We start from the raw sequence: 18,532 nt of genomic DNA, 5'->3' as shown, positions 1-18,532 counted from the left end.
TCAACATCGTAACAACAGCAGAACCAGCTATGACATGCTCTCCATCAACCTGAAGAACCCTTTTGCCATGCAAAGGGCACTTTGAGTGGTTATGGGTCTATATAGAAACATTTGCTTTACTAAAGAACCTTTAAAGAACCATCTTTTTTAAGGCTGTAGAACAATTTCATGCTTAAAAAACATGGTTCCATATAGACTGGAGCCAAAAAGTGTTCTTCTGTTGTGTGTTGTTGTTTTTGAAAATGGTTCTGTATACCGCCGAAAAGGTCCTTCTATTGTTACAAGCTTGACGTAGAACCCATTTTGGTTCTATGTAAACCATAGCTATTCAACACATTCTCTGTCAATCTGAAGAACCGTTTCACCACGCAAAGAACGATTTAAGCATGCAAATGGTTCTATATGGAACTTATGGTTCTAAACAGAACCATTGTCTTCACTAAAGACCCCTTGGAGAACCATCTTTGCGAAGAGCGCCTGAGGTCAATACAGATGATTATTCAGTCCTGTTTATCCGGTTGTTTAGGAGCACGCGTGCGTGCGTGCGCGCGTGCGTCAGAGCGAGTGAGTGAGGGAGGGAGGGGCGCGCGCATCTCTGTCCGTTTGTGCGCGTGGTGGTGTCTCGAGCAGGGCAGGGCTGCAGCGGATCACAATCAGAAGGACTGCCTCGCGCTTCTCTCTCTATCACTCCTTTATTATCACTGTTCCTTTATCTCTCTCTCTCTCTCCTCTCTCTCTCTCTCTCTCTCTCCCTCTGTGTCTCTCTCTCCCCCGTCTCTCTCTCTCTCTCTCTCTCTCTCTCAGTCCGGCCATGACGGCGCCGTTACCGACCGTGTCCTATTCAGCCCCCCTCCTCCTCCTCCTCCGCTGATTTGGCTCCGCGGTGAGACGCGAGGAGAGCGCGAGGATGTCGGTGAAGGCGAAGCAGGGCGAGGCGGTGAAGGTGGTGGTCCGCTGCCGCCCGCTGAGCCGCAGGGAGGAGGCGTGCGGCTACGACAGCATCGTGTCGGTGGACGTGAAGCTGGGCCTGGTGGCGCTGCGGAACCCCGGCAGGGCGACCCCCGACGAGCCCCTCAAAACCTTCACGTTCGATGCGGCGTACGACGGAACGTCCCGGCAGGGCGACGTGTACGATGAGGCGGTGCGGCCGCTCGTCGACTCGGTGCTGCAGGGCTTCAACGGCACGGTGTTCGCCTACGGACAGACCGGCACCGGCAAGACCTACACCATGCAGGGCCAGTGGATGGAGGCCGAGCGCCGCGGCATCATCCCCCGCTCCTTCGAGCACATCTTCACGCACATCTCCCGCTCGCAGAACCAGCAGTACCTGGTCAGGGCGTCCTACCTGGAGATCTACCAGGAGGAGATCCGGGACCTGCTGGCCGAGGTACCTGTGCTGAGGATGTGTATGGGTTCTTTAGTAAACGGAATGGCTCTGTTTAGAACCCAGAGTTAGAACCATTGTATGCTTAAGTGGCTCTTTGCATGGTGAAATGGTTCTTCAGATTGGTGGAGAATGTGCTGTCAATAGTTCTACATAGAACCCCTTTGAAAAGGGTTCTATATAGCACCAAAAATGGTTCTTCAATTGTTATGATATCAACCCTGTTACAATAGAAGAACCCATTTTGGTGCTTTGGAAAACCATTTCATGCTGAAATGGTTCTTTGTATGGTGAAATGGTTCTTCAGATTGATGGAGAATGTGTTGTATATGGTTCCATGTAGGCTAGAACCAAAAGGTGTTCTTCTGTTGTTGTGATATCCAGCTTGCAAAGATAGTAGAATCCTTTTTGGAGCTATTTAGAATCATCAGAAAGCTTCTACATAGAACGATATACAACACGTTCTCCATCAATCAGAAGGACCATTTTCATTATGCAAAGAACCATTTAAGCATGCAAATGGTTCTTAGAGTGTTCATGGTTCTATCTAGAACCATTGCCTTTACTAAAGAGCACTTGTCTTTTTTAGATTGTAGGCTAGAACCAAAACGTGTTTGCAACAATAGAAGAACCCTTTTTGGAGCTAGATAGAACCATTTTCAAAAAGGTTCTATGTAGAACCATATATAGCACATTCTCCACCGATCTGAAGAACCATTTGAGCACTATTTAAGCATGCAACCATTTAAGAATGGTTGTTTCAGTGTTCATGGTTCTATCTAGATCCATTGCCTTTACAAAGATCCCTTAAGGAACCATTTTTTATAAGTGTGAACTGCCCTGCTAGAAGAACCAGCATCAGCAAAACCAGTATATGTTGTGTTTTGGATGCTGGTGTGCTGGTCAACCAGTATGACCACGCAGGGTGACCAGCTAAACCGGCACCAGACCAGAATAAACCAGCTCAGACTGGTGCTGCTCTGGTGCTGGTTGACCAGCATAACAGCATCTAAAACAAAACATGCTGGTTGTACTGTTAATATAATGTAAACACAGACCGTTTCTTTAAACTGAGTGATTGCTTGAGTTAATTAAACAAACTGAAGTGCCTTTTCAGGTCACACGTTTAAGAATTTTTGACATTTTTAACGTGAATGTTTTATATTAAATGTAATTCCCATCGCTGTTATAAGGAAACCTCATTTTGTTGTTTCTGTTTATGTATTTGAAAACACCAGCTGCTGTTTACGTCATGTCAACCTTTCATGACCAATAGAAATAGTTCAAAATGTCCTAAAATTTCAGAAGTCCATTGATTTTGTGGCCAATTAACCTTCTTGTACGTTCTTGTATAAATGAACATTGTGGAGAGGCAAAGTTTTATATACGTATGCGTATATATATATATATATACATATATATCTCGCTGTTGTTGGAACAAAACCTTGTATCTCCAAAATGATAATTTTACAGGAGAAGGAAAAAATGTACTGTATTTTAATGTAAGTCAATGGAACCAGAATTTTTTTCAAGTCATTTCTTTTGGTCCACCCTTCATGAAATGTACATACAATGTAACAGGCATTTTCAGGTTACGACAAAAACTGAAAAATGACAAAAATGGAGATACGAGGTTTTCTTCCAACAGCAGCGAGATATATATATATATATATATATATATATGTAAACGTCAGTTTCAACAACTAAAAATAATATCAAATTTTCAGTATTTATTTATTACAACTTTCACTCTTTTTAGGAGACTTAGTTACATTTTCTAAAGAAAAGTCAGGGATATTTTTCCGTTTGTACAGTACTGTACATGTTTTCCAGCTGATTATTGTGATGCTAAAATTCAATCACTGTCCCATCTCTAGTCCAAGGAACAGGGCAGGAAGCTGGAGCTGAAGGAGAGTCCAGAGTCGGGCGTGTACGTGCGAGACCTGTCGTCCTTCGTCACCAAAAACGTGAAGGAGATCGAACACGTGATGAACGCAGGGAACCGGGCGCGATCCGTGGGCTTCACCAACATGAACGAGCACAGCTCGCGCTCGCACGCCATCTTCACCATCACGGTGGAGTGCGGGCAGCCCGGGCCGGACGGACGCAGCCACATCCGTGTGGGCAAGCTCAACCTGGTGGACCTGGCGGGCAGCGAGCGGCAGGCCAAGACAGGGGTCAGAGGGGAGCGCCTGAAGGAGGCCGCCAAGATCAACCTGTCGCTCTCGGCTCTGGGTAACGTCATCTCGGCGCTGGTGGACGGCCGCAGCTCCCACGTTCCTTACCGTGACTCCAAACTCACCAGGCTGCTCCGGGACTCACTGGGCGGAAACGCTAAGACCATCATGGTGGCCACACTGGGGCCGGCCTCATGCTGCTACGAGGAGACGCTGACCACGCTGCGCTACGCCAGCCGCGCCAAGAACATCAAGAACGTGCCGCGGGTCAACGAGGACCCTAAAGACGCGCTGCTGAGGGAGTTCCAGCAGGAGATCGCCCGGCTCAAGGCGCAGCTGGACCGGCGTGGAATGCTGACCGAAAGGAAGAGGTACGGTGGGCACGGTTCTCTATCGAGCATGACCTAGTAAGGAGTAGGAATGAGATAAATAAGTAGTGGCCACAACTTAGTAAGGCGTGGGAATGAGATAATTAAGTTGTGGCCACGACTTAGTAAGGTGGGGGAACGAAATCTTAATCTTAATCTCTAATTTGTGGCCACGACTTAATTATCTCCTTCCCACGCCTTACTAAGTAGTGGCCACGCATTGGGATCTCGCTCCCATGCGATAATATGTCGTGGTATATTAAACGTATTACGTGTTATTTAGTTTGTACCAGACGTCACCAGCTGGGCTCCGTAGTTATCAACATAAAAAAAACATACAGTCGTGTGCAAAAGTGTGGGCACCCCTGGTCAAGTGACCTGTTGTTGATTTCCTAAGTGAAAATAAGTTAACAGATCCTTTTAATGCACAGTTACTGTTTATGTGCTGAATTTAACATAATGGGGAAATAAAACTAAAATGTGGGCTGTGCAGAAGTTGTGAAGCATTTTATATTACATTGTATGTTTTCCAATATGTCAAACTTAACAAGCAAATATATATTGTGCACTAAAATTCGCTGTTGTTCTCTGTAGAGGGTTTGTTTACTTATTTCCGCTTAGAAAAACAACAAAAATGTTTTTTTTTGTTCAAGGGTTTGCGGACAGTTTGCTGGCGTGCAAATCTCTGGTCTAACAATAAGTACGCTTACATGCACTCAATAATCCAATCATAATCGGATTTCTGCAGTTATCCAATTATTCATATGGTCATACCGTACACCATACTCCGATCTAGAAATCCGATTAAGAAATCTGATAAAGAGAGCTGGATTTTAGCTCAGTAATCAGATTTCTCAGTCTGCACATACACGAGATCAGACGGTGGATGTTGTGAGACGCAGCAAAACACTTTTGAAGCGGCGCTGAAACCGAACACGAAATAAAGAATTTAAATAATCTTCATCTTCTAGACGATGTCTGTTCATATTTTCAGGTAAAGCGGTGCGATGTTTTAAAAAAAAGCCACGGCATTAAGTTTGAGTTTTACGTTAAATTTTACATCACGTCTTCTTCTGTGAGTTTATTGGCTGGTTGTAAAGCAGAAATCCGATTACCGTCTGACTCATGTAGGTCCGGAGTTTCCCCATTATCTGATTACTCAAGTAGATGTAAACGTGTTGATCATATTACTGACAAAATCTGATTTTCTGCAGTTATCAGATTATTAAGTGCATGTAAACACGCTCAATGTTTCGATTAGCGTTCTTTAGGAAACAACGTATCATGAAGTGTCAAATTTCAAGTCAACACGATTCATTAAATTTGATTATTTTGGTACAACATGCTAATATAGTTCCTTCAGTGGTTCCAGCCTCAGCTTGGGAAGGAGAAGCACTAGCTTGAGTGAATCTTAGCCAACTATCTGTGCTGTCGAGGTATCTGACATTAATGTTAGATCGTACAGTTAAGGTTATGATTATGGTTACTTCCTTCCCCAACCATGTTAGCTACTCTAAATGAACCTTTCATAATTCAAGGGTTAAATTAAAGTTAGAGATAACATTAGCTACCATTTCAGCCATCCGAGAGAGCAGAGCAGGTGTACTATAGGTACATAATTGCGTAAAGTTAGCTACAGTCTCAATCCCAGTAGTTAGCTAGCATGCTAACACACACTTAGTTATTCAGCTTTATTCTGTACGTACAGGAAAACCTCTGAAACTGTTTATTCGTGCTAACAAAATTTTACCTAACGATAATATGAGCCACCTCATCAGCACTTAAGCAAGCTAGCTAACTTGGGTAGCTCACAAGCTATTTGACTGACTTCCATCCAAGCTTTTACCAGTCAGGGCAGAGAGTGTGCTACAGTTAGCATAATGTAATAATGTAAAGGTAGCTACACTCTCAACCATGTTAGCTAGCATGCTAACACACACTTAGGCCTAATCCCATTTCACCCCTCGCCCCTACCACTTAGCCCTTAGCCCTCTGTTTTGCACGTTCACGTCTAGGGGTAGGGTGAAGTGCTGGGGCTACATGATCCTCCAAACGGAGGTTTTTCAGAGGCTCCAAACAGAGAGATATGAGAAAAAAGAATAACCGGCAAGATGGCTGCGCAAGCGACCAAAGAAACCCACAAATGTGAGAATTTTCTAGTTAAAAAAATACGATAACTATTGTATTATCTTAGTTTAATGTCGTTTCAATGTATTATGGTCGTTTTCTTCATAACAAGCACAAAAATAATAGCATGCTAATGTCTCGGTAGCTAGCTAACTTTCCCATTCCACCTTAACTAGTCCAGCAGTTCTGATGCCAGGAGCGCCAGAATGTAACTGCTGCACTATTTAAGGTGGAACGGGAAAATTTGAGCAAGAAGCTGGCGAATATCTGACTTCAGCTTTATATTACCAAAGAATTGGAGTGGGTGATAATAAATAATTGCCCCCCTCTTTGAGAGCATTTGATGCACTAAATGTAACTAAAGCCCAGCAGTGAGGAGCTGAACTTTCCCTTCTCTGCTGTCACTGAAGACGCGCTGGGTCACCTAGTAGGTTGTTAATGAAGGCATGGTTTTTTTTGTTTTTTGTTTAATTTGAGGGTTGTCCCATTTCGTAGGGCAGGTTTTTAACCACTACCCCCTGTAACTCAGTTCCAAGGGGTTAGGGTGACACTCGAAAACAAGGGGTAGGGGTAAAAAGATGAAATGGGATTGGGCCTTAGTTATTCAAATTTATGTAAATTCTGTAACTACAGCCAACCTCCGAAACAGTTTATTTGTGCTAAGAAAAAAAAATTACATATTACATAAAGTTTGCTAGATTCTCAACCACGTTAGCTGGCCAGCATGCTAACATGGTTGAGTGTAGGTAACCTTACCTCTCACCCTAACCTAAACCTTTTATTTATTTTTTTGAAAGAACAATTTAGAGTAGCATTTTTATCTAACGTTAATGTAAGATAACCCAATGTAGCAAGATGGTTGGCTAACGTTTGCTCAGGCTGAGGTTTTGCCCGGCTAGGGCTGGCCTGCAGCTGGATACTACTGGAATGACCACAGGTTCTGTAAGAGCAGTATTTATTATTATAGGGTGCTTCTGTTTTTAAGTAAGTTATGAAAATTCTCAGGCTGTTTTCTAGCCTGGAGATCGGTCTGGATGTCAGATGGTCATTTTGACAGATTTTAACTGCGATATGGCTTCTAGCATTTTCATTACACCATTAAAAAATATTGCTTGTCACACAGATGGAGCTTTGAATGATGGCTTTGCTGTGACAGGGGATAAAGGAATGAAATGGCAGAGGGCATAATGGTTTAATTAGTTGATTAATTAAATAATAGTCTAGATCAGACCAAATATATTAACACGATTTAGAATAGAATTAACCTTTTGTTGTAGCTCTATTATCAATAAGAACGTCATACGACAGTATTCGGTGTTAATATTATTTATGGTTGCGCTGCACCCCTGCAGTTCACCCAAAATCACACCTGAAACTACTGATTAGCACTAAGTCCTGTGTTCACCACGCCAGCCTGGTGAATAACAGAACTAGAGTAAAAAGTATGTTAAACTTAAAGGCTCTTATTGCGAAGTTGTTTTCCATTATCGTGATACTAAAATGCCATTGTTGTCCCACCACTAGGAAGAGAAGGCTCAGGCAGCTGAAGAAGAGCGAAGAAGGGGACGAGGTGGAGAACGATGAGGAAGATGAGGATGATGATAATGATGATGAAGATGCTGAAGACGCTGAAGATGATGACGAGGAGAGTATGGAGAAGGAGGCGCAGGAGTACATGAAGGAACAGCAGCAGAAGCTGGAGCGGGAGAAGGAGGCCATCATGGACGACTGCTCGCTGGTGACTGAGGAGAAGCAGAAGCTTCTGGAGGAGAAGGAAAGGATGATGGGAGACCTGAAGAAGGAGCAGGAGGCCACCGCGCTCCTCACCGCCAAGTTCAAGGTGTGTATCTGCTGGTATGAGACACGTGAGGTACGAGTGAGTGATTGTGTGGTTTATGGATGAACGAACCTGTTGTTTATTAGAACGTTTGTTTCCATTTAAAGACACACTCATCAGTTTTGGTGGAAGTTAGCTGTAGCGAGCTGTTTGCTACGGAAATCCGGAGAGGCCATGAGCTGTTGCTGTAATTTTCTGGATTGTTATCTTGAGATAACGGGTTACTTATCTTGTGATCTCAAGATAACATCTTTGTCATCTTTGTTATCTTGAGATAACAAGATAATTAACTCATTATCTCAAGGTAACAACTTTGCTATCTTGAGATCACAAGATAATTAATTCATTATCTCAAGGTAACAACTTTGCTATCTTGAGATCACAAGATAATTAACTCATCTCAACATAATAACTTTGTTATCTTGACATAAAAAGATAATTAACTTGTTATGTTGAGATAAGCTGTAGTGAGCTGTTTGATATGAAAGTCTGGAGAGGCCATGAGCTGTTGCTAACAATTTCTGGATTGTTATCTTGAGATCACAAGCTAATTATCTTGTGATCTCAAGATAAAGACTTTGTTATCTTGTTAGTGTAAGCCATCATAGATGGAGTTTTAGCATGATTTCTGCCATTGTTTCTTTGAAGAACTAACCAGCAATTATAGGGCCTCAGCACAGCTACCTAGCTGTATAGTGAAGAGGCTAGACTATGGCTCCTGTTTCAGTGACTGACAGGCCTCCTTTTACTGACTGGTTGGACGTTGGTGGTCCACATTATTCGTTTTTCTTATGTTTAGAGAACTTAAGGCAGCCACTGATAGCAGATTTGTTCCTTTGAGTGTATGTTTCATTGACAGCTGCTGAAATGTGAAGATTTTGCCAAATACCACAAGTTAAAATCGCTGACCCCACCTTTAACCACACTTTAGGCAGTATCTTTATTCAGTGATCTGCTGGACAGGTCGTCTGGACAACATGTGTCCAAGTTACATGTTAACAGGGCTATCCATGCACACGTTCGTGTGAAAATCTGAAGGCCAAATTTACGCACTTCAATCCTGCATGTACTTCCAAAGTCATTAGCCACGTTTACATGCAGCCTAATAATCCGATAATAATCCAACTAATAGCTCAATCGGAATAGAATATGTCCATGTAAACGCTGTTCGGAATACACTTTCTATCCGATTGATTGAGGTGGGTAATCCTGTAAATAATCCGTTAAATGGAAGAATAATATCTGTGTAAACGCCTGTATCTGATTACATTCCCTATCGGAAAGTTTAAGTCCATTCTGATCATGTTCGTCGCGTCATAGTGAAAGTTTATACCGTTCAACATGGCGGAGCAGAAACTGGTCTGCAGAAGAGACGAAGTTCATGCTCTGATCTTTAAAAGACGGCGGTGGGACGGACGTCCAGCTTATGTGTCTCAGAACACGACGTCTTCCTCTCGGCCTTCTTTAATAACGACATGTGAAGGACGTTTTCCTGAGTCTGACATCATTTTAAAGCAGTTAAAAACACAAGCACTGCTCACTGCTGCTCATCTCACTCTGACTGGACTCACGTGATAACGTTTACTCTAAGCGCTACTCCACGCATGCGCGTCATTTTGGATCGGATTACTTGTAGTGAGCATATAAACAAAGATTTTCCATCAAATTGTTGAACAGAGTGTGCGTATAAACACCTCAGTCTGAATCTGCAATCGGATTGTATTCATTCGGATTGGCCAAAATCTTTGCATGTAAACACAGCCATTGTCAGCATCGTTGGAATGGGAGCTGAATCTCTTTGTAGATGAATCTGTGAAGAAGTAAATGAGTTAATGCTTTAATGGAGTTCTGTTTAGGCCTGAGTAATTAGTAGGGTTTTGCTTTGAAGCTAAAACTGAGGGTGGACATTCAAGCCTCCACAACAGCTTTTTCTAATTTGACCTGTATTCTCATTGCATCAGTAATGAAAAGCCCAGCATTCATCATATCCTGAAGAGTCTGACATGAAACAGGGCTTTTGAAGAGCAGCTTAAAAGGGAATTCCTATGTTTTTTTTTATTTCTGCATAATTCAGTGGTCGAGATGTAAACAAACTCATTCAGAGTGGTTTGAAATGGTTCATTGTGGAGAAACTCTGATAGCAAGGATAGTGGACCACTGTCAGCCCACTGTTGGCAAAGCTGGCGGTCCAGTGGCGTTTTGCTCAGCGTTTTCCGGGTGGCCCGCCGGTGGTTACGCAGAGTCATAGACAAAATTCCACATATAATCGCTCATTTTCCATTTACAGTCCAGTTTACTGATTTTCCTTCCTTCCTTTCTTTAGTTATACTTTGTAAATTTGTTTAGTAAATAATTTTAATCCAGCACAGTGACAGCAACAACGTTTTCTATAAAATCATTTTATGTCAGGCCTAGTCATTATTTTTTTCTCTCAGTTGTTTGTAATATTTGTCTAAGTTTATTTTCCCAAATAAAAGGCTCTGTGAATTTAAAATCTGTTTGAGAAGATTAAAAACTAGTTAGAGCTTGTTTGCAGGAAATAATCTGGGTGGTCCGAGGGTGGACCAGCAGTGGCAAACAGTCAGTGTGGTGCCGACCTTATTAAGCTAGTGGAATGATATATACTCACTATCTGGGAACTTACAGATGCTTTTTTATTTACAGTGGTGTTGATAGGAACCAGGGGTCGCAATGTCTACAGCACAAATGTAGCCATTTTATTTACTCTCCAAAATCAGTGATGTTGTGGTAAAATAGTAGTAAATTTGGAAAAATTCTTTAGGGTTTCTTTTGCCTTATAACACTCTGTATAGAGGTGGGTGATATGGCAAAAATATATCATGATACTTCAATAAATATTCAAGATACACAAAACATCACAGTATCTACTTTTTCAGACATCTGATCTGTCGAAGTTGTGCTATAGTTGCGTAATTACATAGAGTTAACTTCCCTCTCAGCCATATTAGCTAGCTAGCATGCTAACACTCAACAGTGTTAGCATGCTAGCTAGCTAATACAGTTGAACATGTTGAGGTGCTAGTTAATATTTAGTTTAAAATGATTGTTTTGCAAAAAGGTAAATCTGGACAGTTTTTGCCTCAAATGTAGTCGATTAGCCAAGATAGGTTTAGCGCTTCTTTAGTTTTCCACTGGAGCTACAATGCTAGTGTGGCTAACCAGTAATGGAAGCGTATGCGCACCAGTTTGCATTGTCCAAGCTTTAAATTAGCTGGACAACAAACATGTCTTGGCTGATTGATTTGATTTGAGGTAAACGTGACTTTCTGTGAGACTTTCATTTTAATGTATCCACATTCTTGATAGGAGATCCTGTAAAAATACTGTAGTCCAGTCTGGTAGCCCGGCCGCCCTGAGTAAAAGTAAAGATTATAACAGATACATATAACAGATATATAACAGACTGGCAAACAATAATCCATAATCCTTTTATCCGTCAAACATGTTATTAATATTTGCATAAAGATTACGTAATATATTATAGAGTTTCAGACTGGAAATGAGGGTTGACATAGCGATATGCTTTAAGCTGAGAGAGAGAGAGAGAGAGAGGGAGGGAGGGAGAGAGAGAGTGGGGGTGGGGGTGGGAGGAGAGCTTTTAGCCATGAACAAGCACTGTTAGCTATAAGTAGAGCCTGAAAGTGGGTTATTGAACGTTCTTTGGCCTGAAATATGGGACACGCTGAAAGTCAGCTGGAAGATGAGGTCTGCAGCCTGAGGGATGCAGCACTGCTAAAGCTCTGATGTCGCTCAGTCGTCTTTGCTTCGGACACGTATTGTCGTCTCCGAAGTCGTTTCCTGTCCTACTCATGCTTTAATTTGGAAAAAAAAAGTTATTAATTGTTATAAAAGTTATTATTGTTAAATTAATAACTGTGCTGAAAAAGACACAGCTTGTGCTTTTGCTGGTGGTCTTAGCTGGTCTTCGAATTTCTAGGTGGTTGACAAGCTGGACATCCAGCTGGACGAGATGAAAACATATCCTAGGCTGTTGAACCAACTTAGCTGGGTGTAGGACGGCTCGATTATGGCAAAAATCATAATCACGATTATTTTGGTCTATATTGAGATCACGATTATTTAACACGATAACTCATTGACTTTGGAAACATCTTGCATTTATTAAACTTTAAAGAAAACTTTCTTTGTGTTTTTGATGGTGGAATTCCTTCAGCTTTAAATATAATTCATCTGAAAAACAAATGTAAAAACATAAGTATGAAAAAGACAAATGAATAATATGTAATATAATTATATACACATTTTAAATAAATAATATAATAATAATAAACAAAAATAAAGCCTAGCTGGTTGACCAGCTGCCCTGCGATTGACTGGAGACCTGTCCAGGGTGTATCCTGCCTTCTGCCCAGTGACCGTTGGGAAAGGCTCCAGCATCCTGATGGAAAAACATGGTCAAGCATGTAATCTAATGCTCACCTTCATCTCCCTCACACAAACACCAACCCAACACAAACAGGGAACCAGCTTTACCCTTTGAAGTGGCCCTTATTAATCAATTAGTGATTGATTTAATGCAGACTGACTTTCCCTGCAGCCTGTGTGTGAGTGAGTTAGTGAAAGATAAGCAGAGATAAAAGGAGTGTAACAGAATTGTGCCGTCTGTTCATATTTCCTCCTGCTTTGATCACCGAGACACATGGTTGCCGTATCAGAGCAGCGAGGCCTCAGTGACGGCGCCGGTCAGCTAAAATAACACACATACACAGTACTGAAAACACGCCTTTATTCACTCTCAGAGGGAAACGTGTTGAATCGGCTGTTGTAAAGGGCGCTTACTGTACGTCCTCTCTAATTGTGCTCCCTGGCGTGTGGGTGAACTGGGCCGTGTAGCGCGTGAATCAGCGGTAATGAACTGAATTTCCTGACTAGGCCAAACAGAGCACATTCTTCCACTCCTTTGTGTTTACAGTTGTGATTGGCTGGCTTAAAAGGCTGTCGGCCAATTATAAATAAAGCCCAACACTCGCATTCTTTTCGAGCCAATCAGGGGGCAGTTGCCAGGCAGAATGGTGTGGGTCAGAGTAAGAGGTTGTTAAGGCATTGATTAATGCTAAAACGCTACATAGACAACTGGAGCTCTGCTGTCTGGAGAGAGACATTAGTGTTTGTGGCAGAGGGAACCTTCTAGGCCTTCAGAGACAGACTAATGATTTCTGTGAAATAAGAAAATACATTTTATTCTCATTTTTATTTAATAGGACCATCAGCGTTGTATTTAAAGTGCAGGTATTGTAGTAATAGTCTTATTTCATTGTTATGCTTTGGCTAGAAACAAAAAATTCTTGCAACACCCAACATAAAATTGTCCTGTCGTTTTTTCCCCCTCTGTGGTACCTTGGTAAGATACAGCCCAGTGAGTTTGGCTCCCATTGGTTAGGCCTTCAGGAGCTGAACTGAAGGCCTAACATGTCAGATTAACCTCTGACATAATTAGGAAGTGACAGTGGAATCAACCAATCGTGTTGACCCCACTTCACTTCACTTGTGTCTAGAATCTGGATTGTTTCCTAATAAGTTTTTAACCGCTTACATTTACTTCATTGTCTAATGCGTCTCTGGATAGTCGGACTGAAGTCTGATTGCTGTGTGGGACGGAATATGCAAATCCTCGTTTCGCGGCGGCCAGTTACCAACTGTTTATCCGTTCAGCCTCTTCGTCTGCAGTTTCTTTTACACAGTAGCGTTTTTCCATGTTGCTATTAAGCATTTCGTCTCGTCCCCAACCATGTACGTCCACCATTATTATCTTCCTCGCAAACATGAATCACATGCCCAGTGATGCACTGCATGGGGAGGAGTTTCGGTTGTACTGGAAGGGGTTTCAGTTGTACTTGGAGGAGTTTTGGTTATACTGGAAGGAGTTTTGGTTGTACTAGGAGGAGTTTTGGTTGAACTGGGAGGAGTTTCAGTTGTACTGGGAGGAGTTTTGGTTGTACTAGGACGAGTTTTGGTTGAACTGGAGGAGTCTGGTACTAGTAGGAGTTTTGTCTGGAAGAGTTTTGGTTACTTGGAGGAGTTTCGGTTGCACTGGGAGGAGTTTCGGTTGCACTGGGAGGAGTTTCGGTTGTACTAGTAGGAGTTTTGGTTATACTGGAAGGAGTTTTGGTTGTACTAGGAGGAGTTTTGGTTGAACTGGGAGGAGTCTCAGTTGTACTTGGAGGAGTTTTGGTTGTACTAGGAGGAGTTTCGGTTGCACTGGGAGGAGTTTCGGTTGTACTAGTAGGAGTTTTGGTTATACTGGAAGGAGTTTCAGTTGTACTAAGAGGAGCTTTGGTTGAACTGGGAGGAGTTTCGGTTGTACTAGGAGGAGTTTCAGTTGTACTGGGAGGAGTTTTGTTTGTACTGGGAGGAGTTTCGGTTGCACTGGGAGGAGTTTTGGTTGTACTAGTAGGAGTTTTGGTTATACTGGAAGGAGTTTCAGTTGTACTAAGAGGAGCTTTGGTTGAACTGGGAGGAGTTTCGGTTGTACTGGGAGGATGTTTATGTGGCCGAATCCAGATATAATCCTGATACTCAAGATGCACAAAGTGACCGGGTGTAAAAGGGGCATTTAGATTTACTATGGAACCAATGAATCACTTCAGCCCACTCTGAATGAGTTTGTTAAGAACTCAGCGATTAAATTATGCTGAATTTTTGGGAAAAAAAATTGTAATTCCCCTTCAAACCATCTACGTTTTTTGTTTGTATTCATATTGATATTGAATATTTTGTAGTCGGGATGTTTCAGTGCATTTTTTTTTGTAAATGCAGACACTGAAATTGCAGAAATGGCTAAAACACCCCTTACTAACAAATAGAGACAGAATACTGAGGAAAGGAGAGAGAGAGGGGATGAGAGAGGAGAGGAAAGAGGAGGGGGTGAGGGAAGAGGCTACTGTAATGTTTTATAAATATCCTTCATGGACTCCGGCTGACGGTGATTTCCTGACGGGTGATGAGTCATCACTGCCTCATCCTGCCAGCTGCACCATCAGCCAATCACAGCGCAGATCAGAGAACAATAACAGCAAAACAGGAAATGCATCATGGGATGACCACAGGGCCTGGGGCACACACACTAAAGGGGCACACATACTACATTTTCTAAAATCTTATTTAATGGTTGCGATGTAAGTCAGGTCATTCAGAGCGGTTTGGTGTGAAATGCTCTGTTCTAGAGAAACTCAGAATTCAGAATTCAGAAGAGTCAGAATTGTTGACAGTGGTGGTGATAGGAACCAGACGTCTGAAGAGTTTAGTGCCTCTAAAGTCCCTCTGAATTACATTGTTTAAATCTCAAAGATTGAATAAAATTAAATTAAATTATGAAGAAATTTTGTAAAATGGGAGGAATTCCCCTTTAATGTATAATAATGATAAAAATAAAAACAGAAATAAAGGAGGGCTGAAATATTTAGGCTAAAAAATGAGACTTTAATCAGACTGACACACAGTAGGAGTCGACAGCCTACAGTGCTGCTCTTTCTTCTTCCTCCTCTTTCCTTCCTTACAGCACAGAGCCGGAAAATCTCTCTGTAAACAATCTGAAAGAGAGAGAGAGAGAGAGGGAGAGGGAGAGGGGAAGAGAGAGAGAGAGACAGGGAGAGACAGAGAGAGACAGGGAGTGAGAGGGGGAGAGGGAAGAGAGAGAGAGAGGCAGAGAGAGAAAGACGGAGAGAAAGAGAGAGACAGGGAGAGAGAGGGAGAGGGGAAGAGAGAGAGAGAGGGAGAGAGAGAAAGATGGAGAGAAAGAGAGAGAGACAGGGAGAGAGAGGGGGAGAGGGAAGGAGAGAGAGAGACAGGGAGAGAGAAGGAGGACAGGCTGAGAGAAAGAGAGGGAAAAGCGAGAGAGAGGTTCTGAAAGAGGGAGAGAGAAATGGAGAAAATGGAAAGAGGGAGAAAGAAGGAGGGAAGGAGAAAGAGGAAGAGAGTAACAGGGAGAGGGTGGGAGGGAGGGAGAGGGTAGGGTGAGAGAAAGAGAGGGAGAGAGCGAGAGAAAAAGAGATAGGTTGTGAAAGAGGGAGAGAGAGAAATGGAGAAAATAAAAAGAGAGAAGGAGAGAGAGAGACTAAGACAAAGAGAGAATAATAGAATTAGAGAGGTAGAGAGAGGGAGTGACGGAGGGACGGGGAGAGAGAGAGAGAGTGACAGGAAGGAGAGAGAAAAGGATGGAGAAGACCAGGGAGAGAGACATTGGGAACGAGAGAGATGTTGTCTTTTGTCTCCTGTAGTCATCACTCCTCTCTCCGCTCCCAGCATGCATTGCTGCTCTGCTGAAATATTGATGAGTCAGCGTCTCCCCGGCTGTGGGCGGGGCTTCTCTCCTGTGCCGCCGACCAATGGGGTTGCGGTTTGTACGCATTCATTATGAACTGCTCTCATTCCGTCTCTGTTGCTATGGCGACGTGAGTGGGGGGGGGGTCTGGATTTAAAGGTCTTGTGAAACGGCCTCCGTGCACAGTGACGTTTACGGCTGTGGGTCTGTGATTGAGCTGCTGTTTCTCTCGAGGCTGCTTTTCTATTTTAAACCCTGGCAACTCGTTCCTGTTTTTTCTCCTCCCTGTATCTCCCTCTGTTTTTCACCTCCTTCAGGTTCACACGTTCTTACTAAACACAGCACCAACTGTGTGGCTGCTGCTCGTTTTCACTACAGTCACTATTATTGTTTATTGATTATAATCTATAATTAAACAGTCAACTCAGATTAGCTAGGATTCTGTTATGATCTATTCAGACCCATGTTATTAATAGAGATGATATAAGATAATACATTAATGTTAGTATAATAAAGTAGTAATATAATAATATATTACTAATATATTAATAGAGTAATAATATATTAGAGTGATAATATATTACTAAATATACACCGATCAGGCAGAACATTATGACCACCTCCTTGTTTCTACGCTCATTGTCCATTTTATCAGCTCCACTTACTATATAGGTGCACTTTGTTAGCCCCCTTTTACCCTGTTCTTCAGTGGTCAGGACCCCCATGGACCCTCACAGAGCAGGTACTGTTTGGGTGGAGGATCATTCTCAGCACTGCAGTAACACTGACGTGGTGGTGGTGTGTTAGTGTGTGTTGTGCTGGTACGAGTGGATCAGACACAGCAGTGCTGCTGGAGTTTTTAAACACTGTGTCCACTCACTGTCCACTCTATTAGACACTCCTACCTTGTCGGTCCACCTTGTAGATGTAAAGTCAGAGACGATAGCTCATCTGCTGCTGCACAGTTTGTGTTGGTCATCCTCTAGTCCTTCATCAGTGGTCACAGGACGCTGCCCACAGGACGCTGTTGGCTGGATATTTTTGGTTGGTGGACTATTCTCAGTCCAGCAGCGACACTGAGGTGTTTAAAAACTCCAGCAGCACTGCTGTGTCTGATCCACTCAGACCAGCGCAACACACACTAACACACCACCACCACGTCAGTGTTACTGCAGTGCTGAGAATGATCCACCACCCAAATAGTACCTGCTCTGTGAGGGTCCATGGGGGTCCTGACCACTGAAGAACAGGGTAAAAGGGGGCTAACAAAGTATGCAGAGAAACAGATGGACTACAGTCTGTAACTGTAGAACTACAAAGTGCCCCTATATAGTAAGTGGAGCTGATAAAATGGACAATGAGCGTAGAAACAAGGAGGTGGTCTTAATGTTATGCCTGACCGGTGTACCTTTGTCCATGTGGGGTTTAGGCTTCCAGCATTTGTTAGCCACATTAGCCTTGTTGCTCAATGAGCTAAAACTAAAGAAGAAAACCTGAGACATCAAAAATGTCTTGGCTGATTGGCAACTTTTGCAGTGAGAGGGGGAAGCTGTGAAAAAATGGCGCCAAACTATCACTTTAACGACGTCAACGACACACGTTTCTCTAAATGATTTAAATAGAACTGATTTACCTGGAATCGAAAAGACGTGAGAAATGAGGCTGTATAGTAATTATACCTTGTGGAATATACTGTATAATCCTGTTATGATGTCAGGCCTGTATTTCTGTCCTTACACATCTAATTTCTGCTCTCTCTCTCTCTCTCTCTCTCTTTCTGTCTCTATGGAAATGTGCATCACTCTGGCTCCCATCATAGGGTGTGGCTGATGGGAATCAGTCTAGAGACCTGTCTGTGTGTGTGTGTGTGTGTGTGTGTGTGAGAGAGAGAGAGAGAGAGAGAGAGAGAGTGAGAGCGAGCTCAGGGATGTAAACAAGACCTTCCAATCCCGCAATCAGTCCTATAATCATAACACCTCTTTCTCTCCATCTCTCTCTCTCTCTTTCATAGTCTATCTGTCACTCACTCTTCTCCATCTCTTCACTACAGACCAAGATAGATAGATAGATAGATAGATAGATATGGAAGCAAACATAGTCAGAGTTTCACTCTGAAATCTTTATTTTTCTTGTAATATTTAAATGTAATTTCTCAGATATCAACCATTCAAATAATTAGTTGGGATCCATCATTTTGACTCATTTCTATAAGTTTGACCCTAAAGTGAGATTTGAAGGAGACTCACTTTCAGCTCCTCAAAGAATCTGCAGACACACCTCCAAAGTTCAGTCTTAGAAGCTGGTTGATCATTTTCTGAAGTAATCAAACACATTCAG

General features: G+C 42.6%; 1 protein-coding gene across 2 annotated transcripts in view; it reads left to right on the top strand.

Moving 5' to 3' along the window:
* Nucleotides 1-607: 607 nt before the first annotated feature.
* Nucleotides 608-18,532, top strand: part of LOC118815179 (kinesin-like protein KIF3C) — a 43,509-nt gene continuing 25,584 nt past the window's right edge. For both annotated transcript variants that reach the window (XM_036581127.1, XM_036581126.1), the window contains exons 1-3: nucleotides 608-1,387; nucleotides 3,262-3,932; nucleotides 7,581-7,896. In XM_036581127.1, coding sequence (XP_036437020.1) covers nucleotides 908-1,387; nucleotides 3,262-3,932; nucleotides 7,581-7,896 — 1,467 coding nt within the window. In that variant the 5' untranslated portion in view covers nucleotides 608-907. The remainder of the gene's footprint in view (nucleotides 1,388-3,261; nucleotides 3,933-7,580; nucleotides 7,897-18,532) is intronic.

The sequence above is a fragment of the Colossoma macropomum genome, unplaced genomic scaffold (genome assembly GCF_904425465.1).
Source record: "Colossoma macropomum unplaced genomic scaffold, Colossoma_macropomum, whole genome shotgun sequence".
In the NCBI taxonomy this organism is placed as follows: domain Eukaryota; kingdom Metazoa; phylum Chordata; class Actinopteri; order Characiformes; family Serrasalmidae; genus Colossoma; species Colossoma macropomum.
This window is presented reverse-complemented; position numbering and strand designations above follow the sequence as displayed.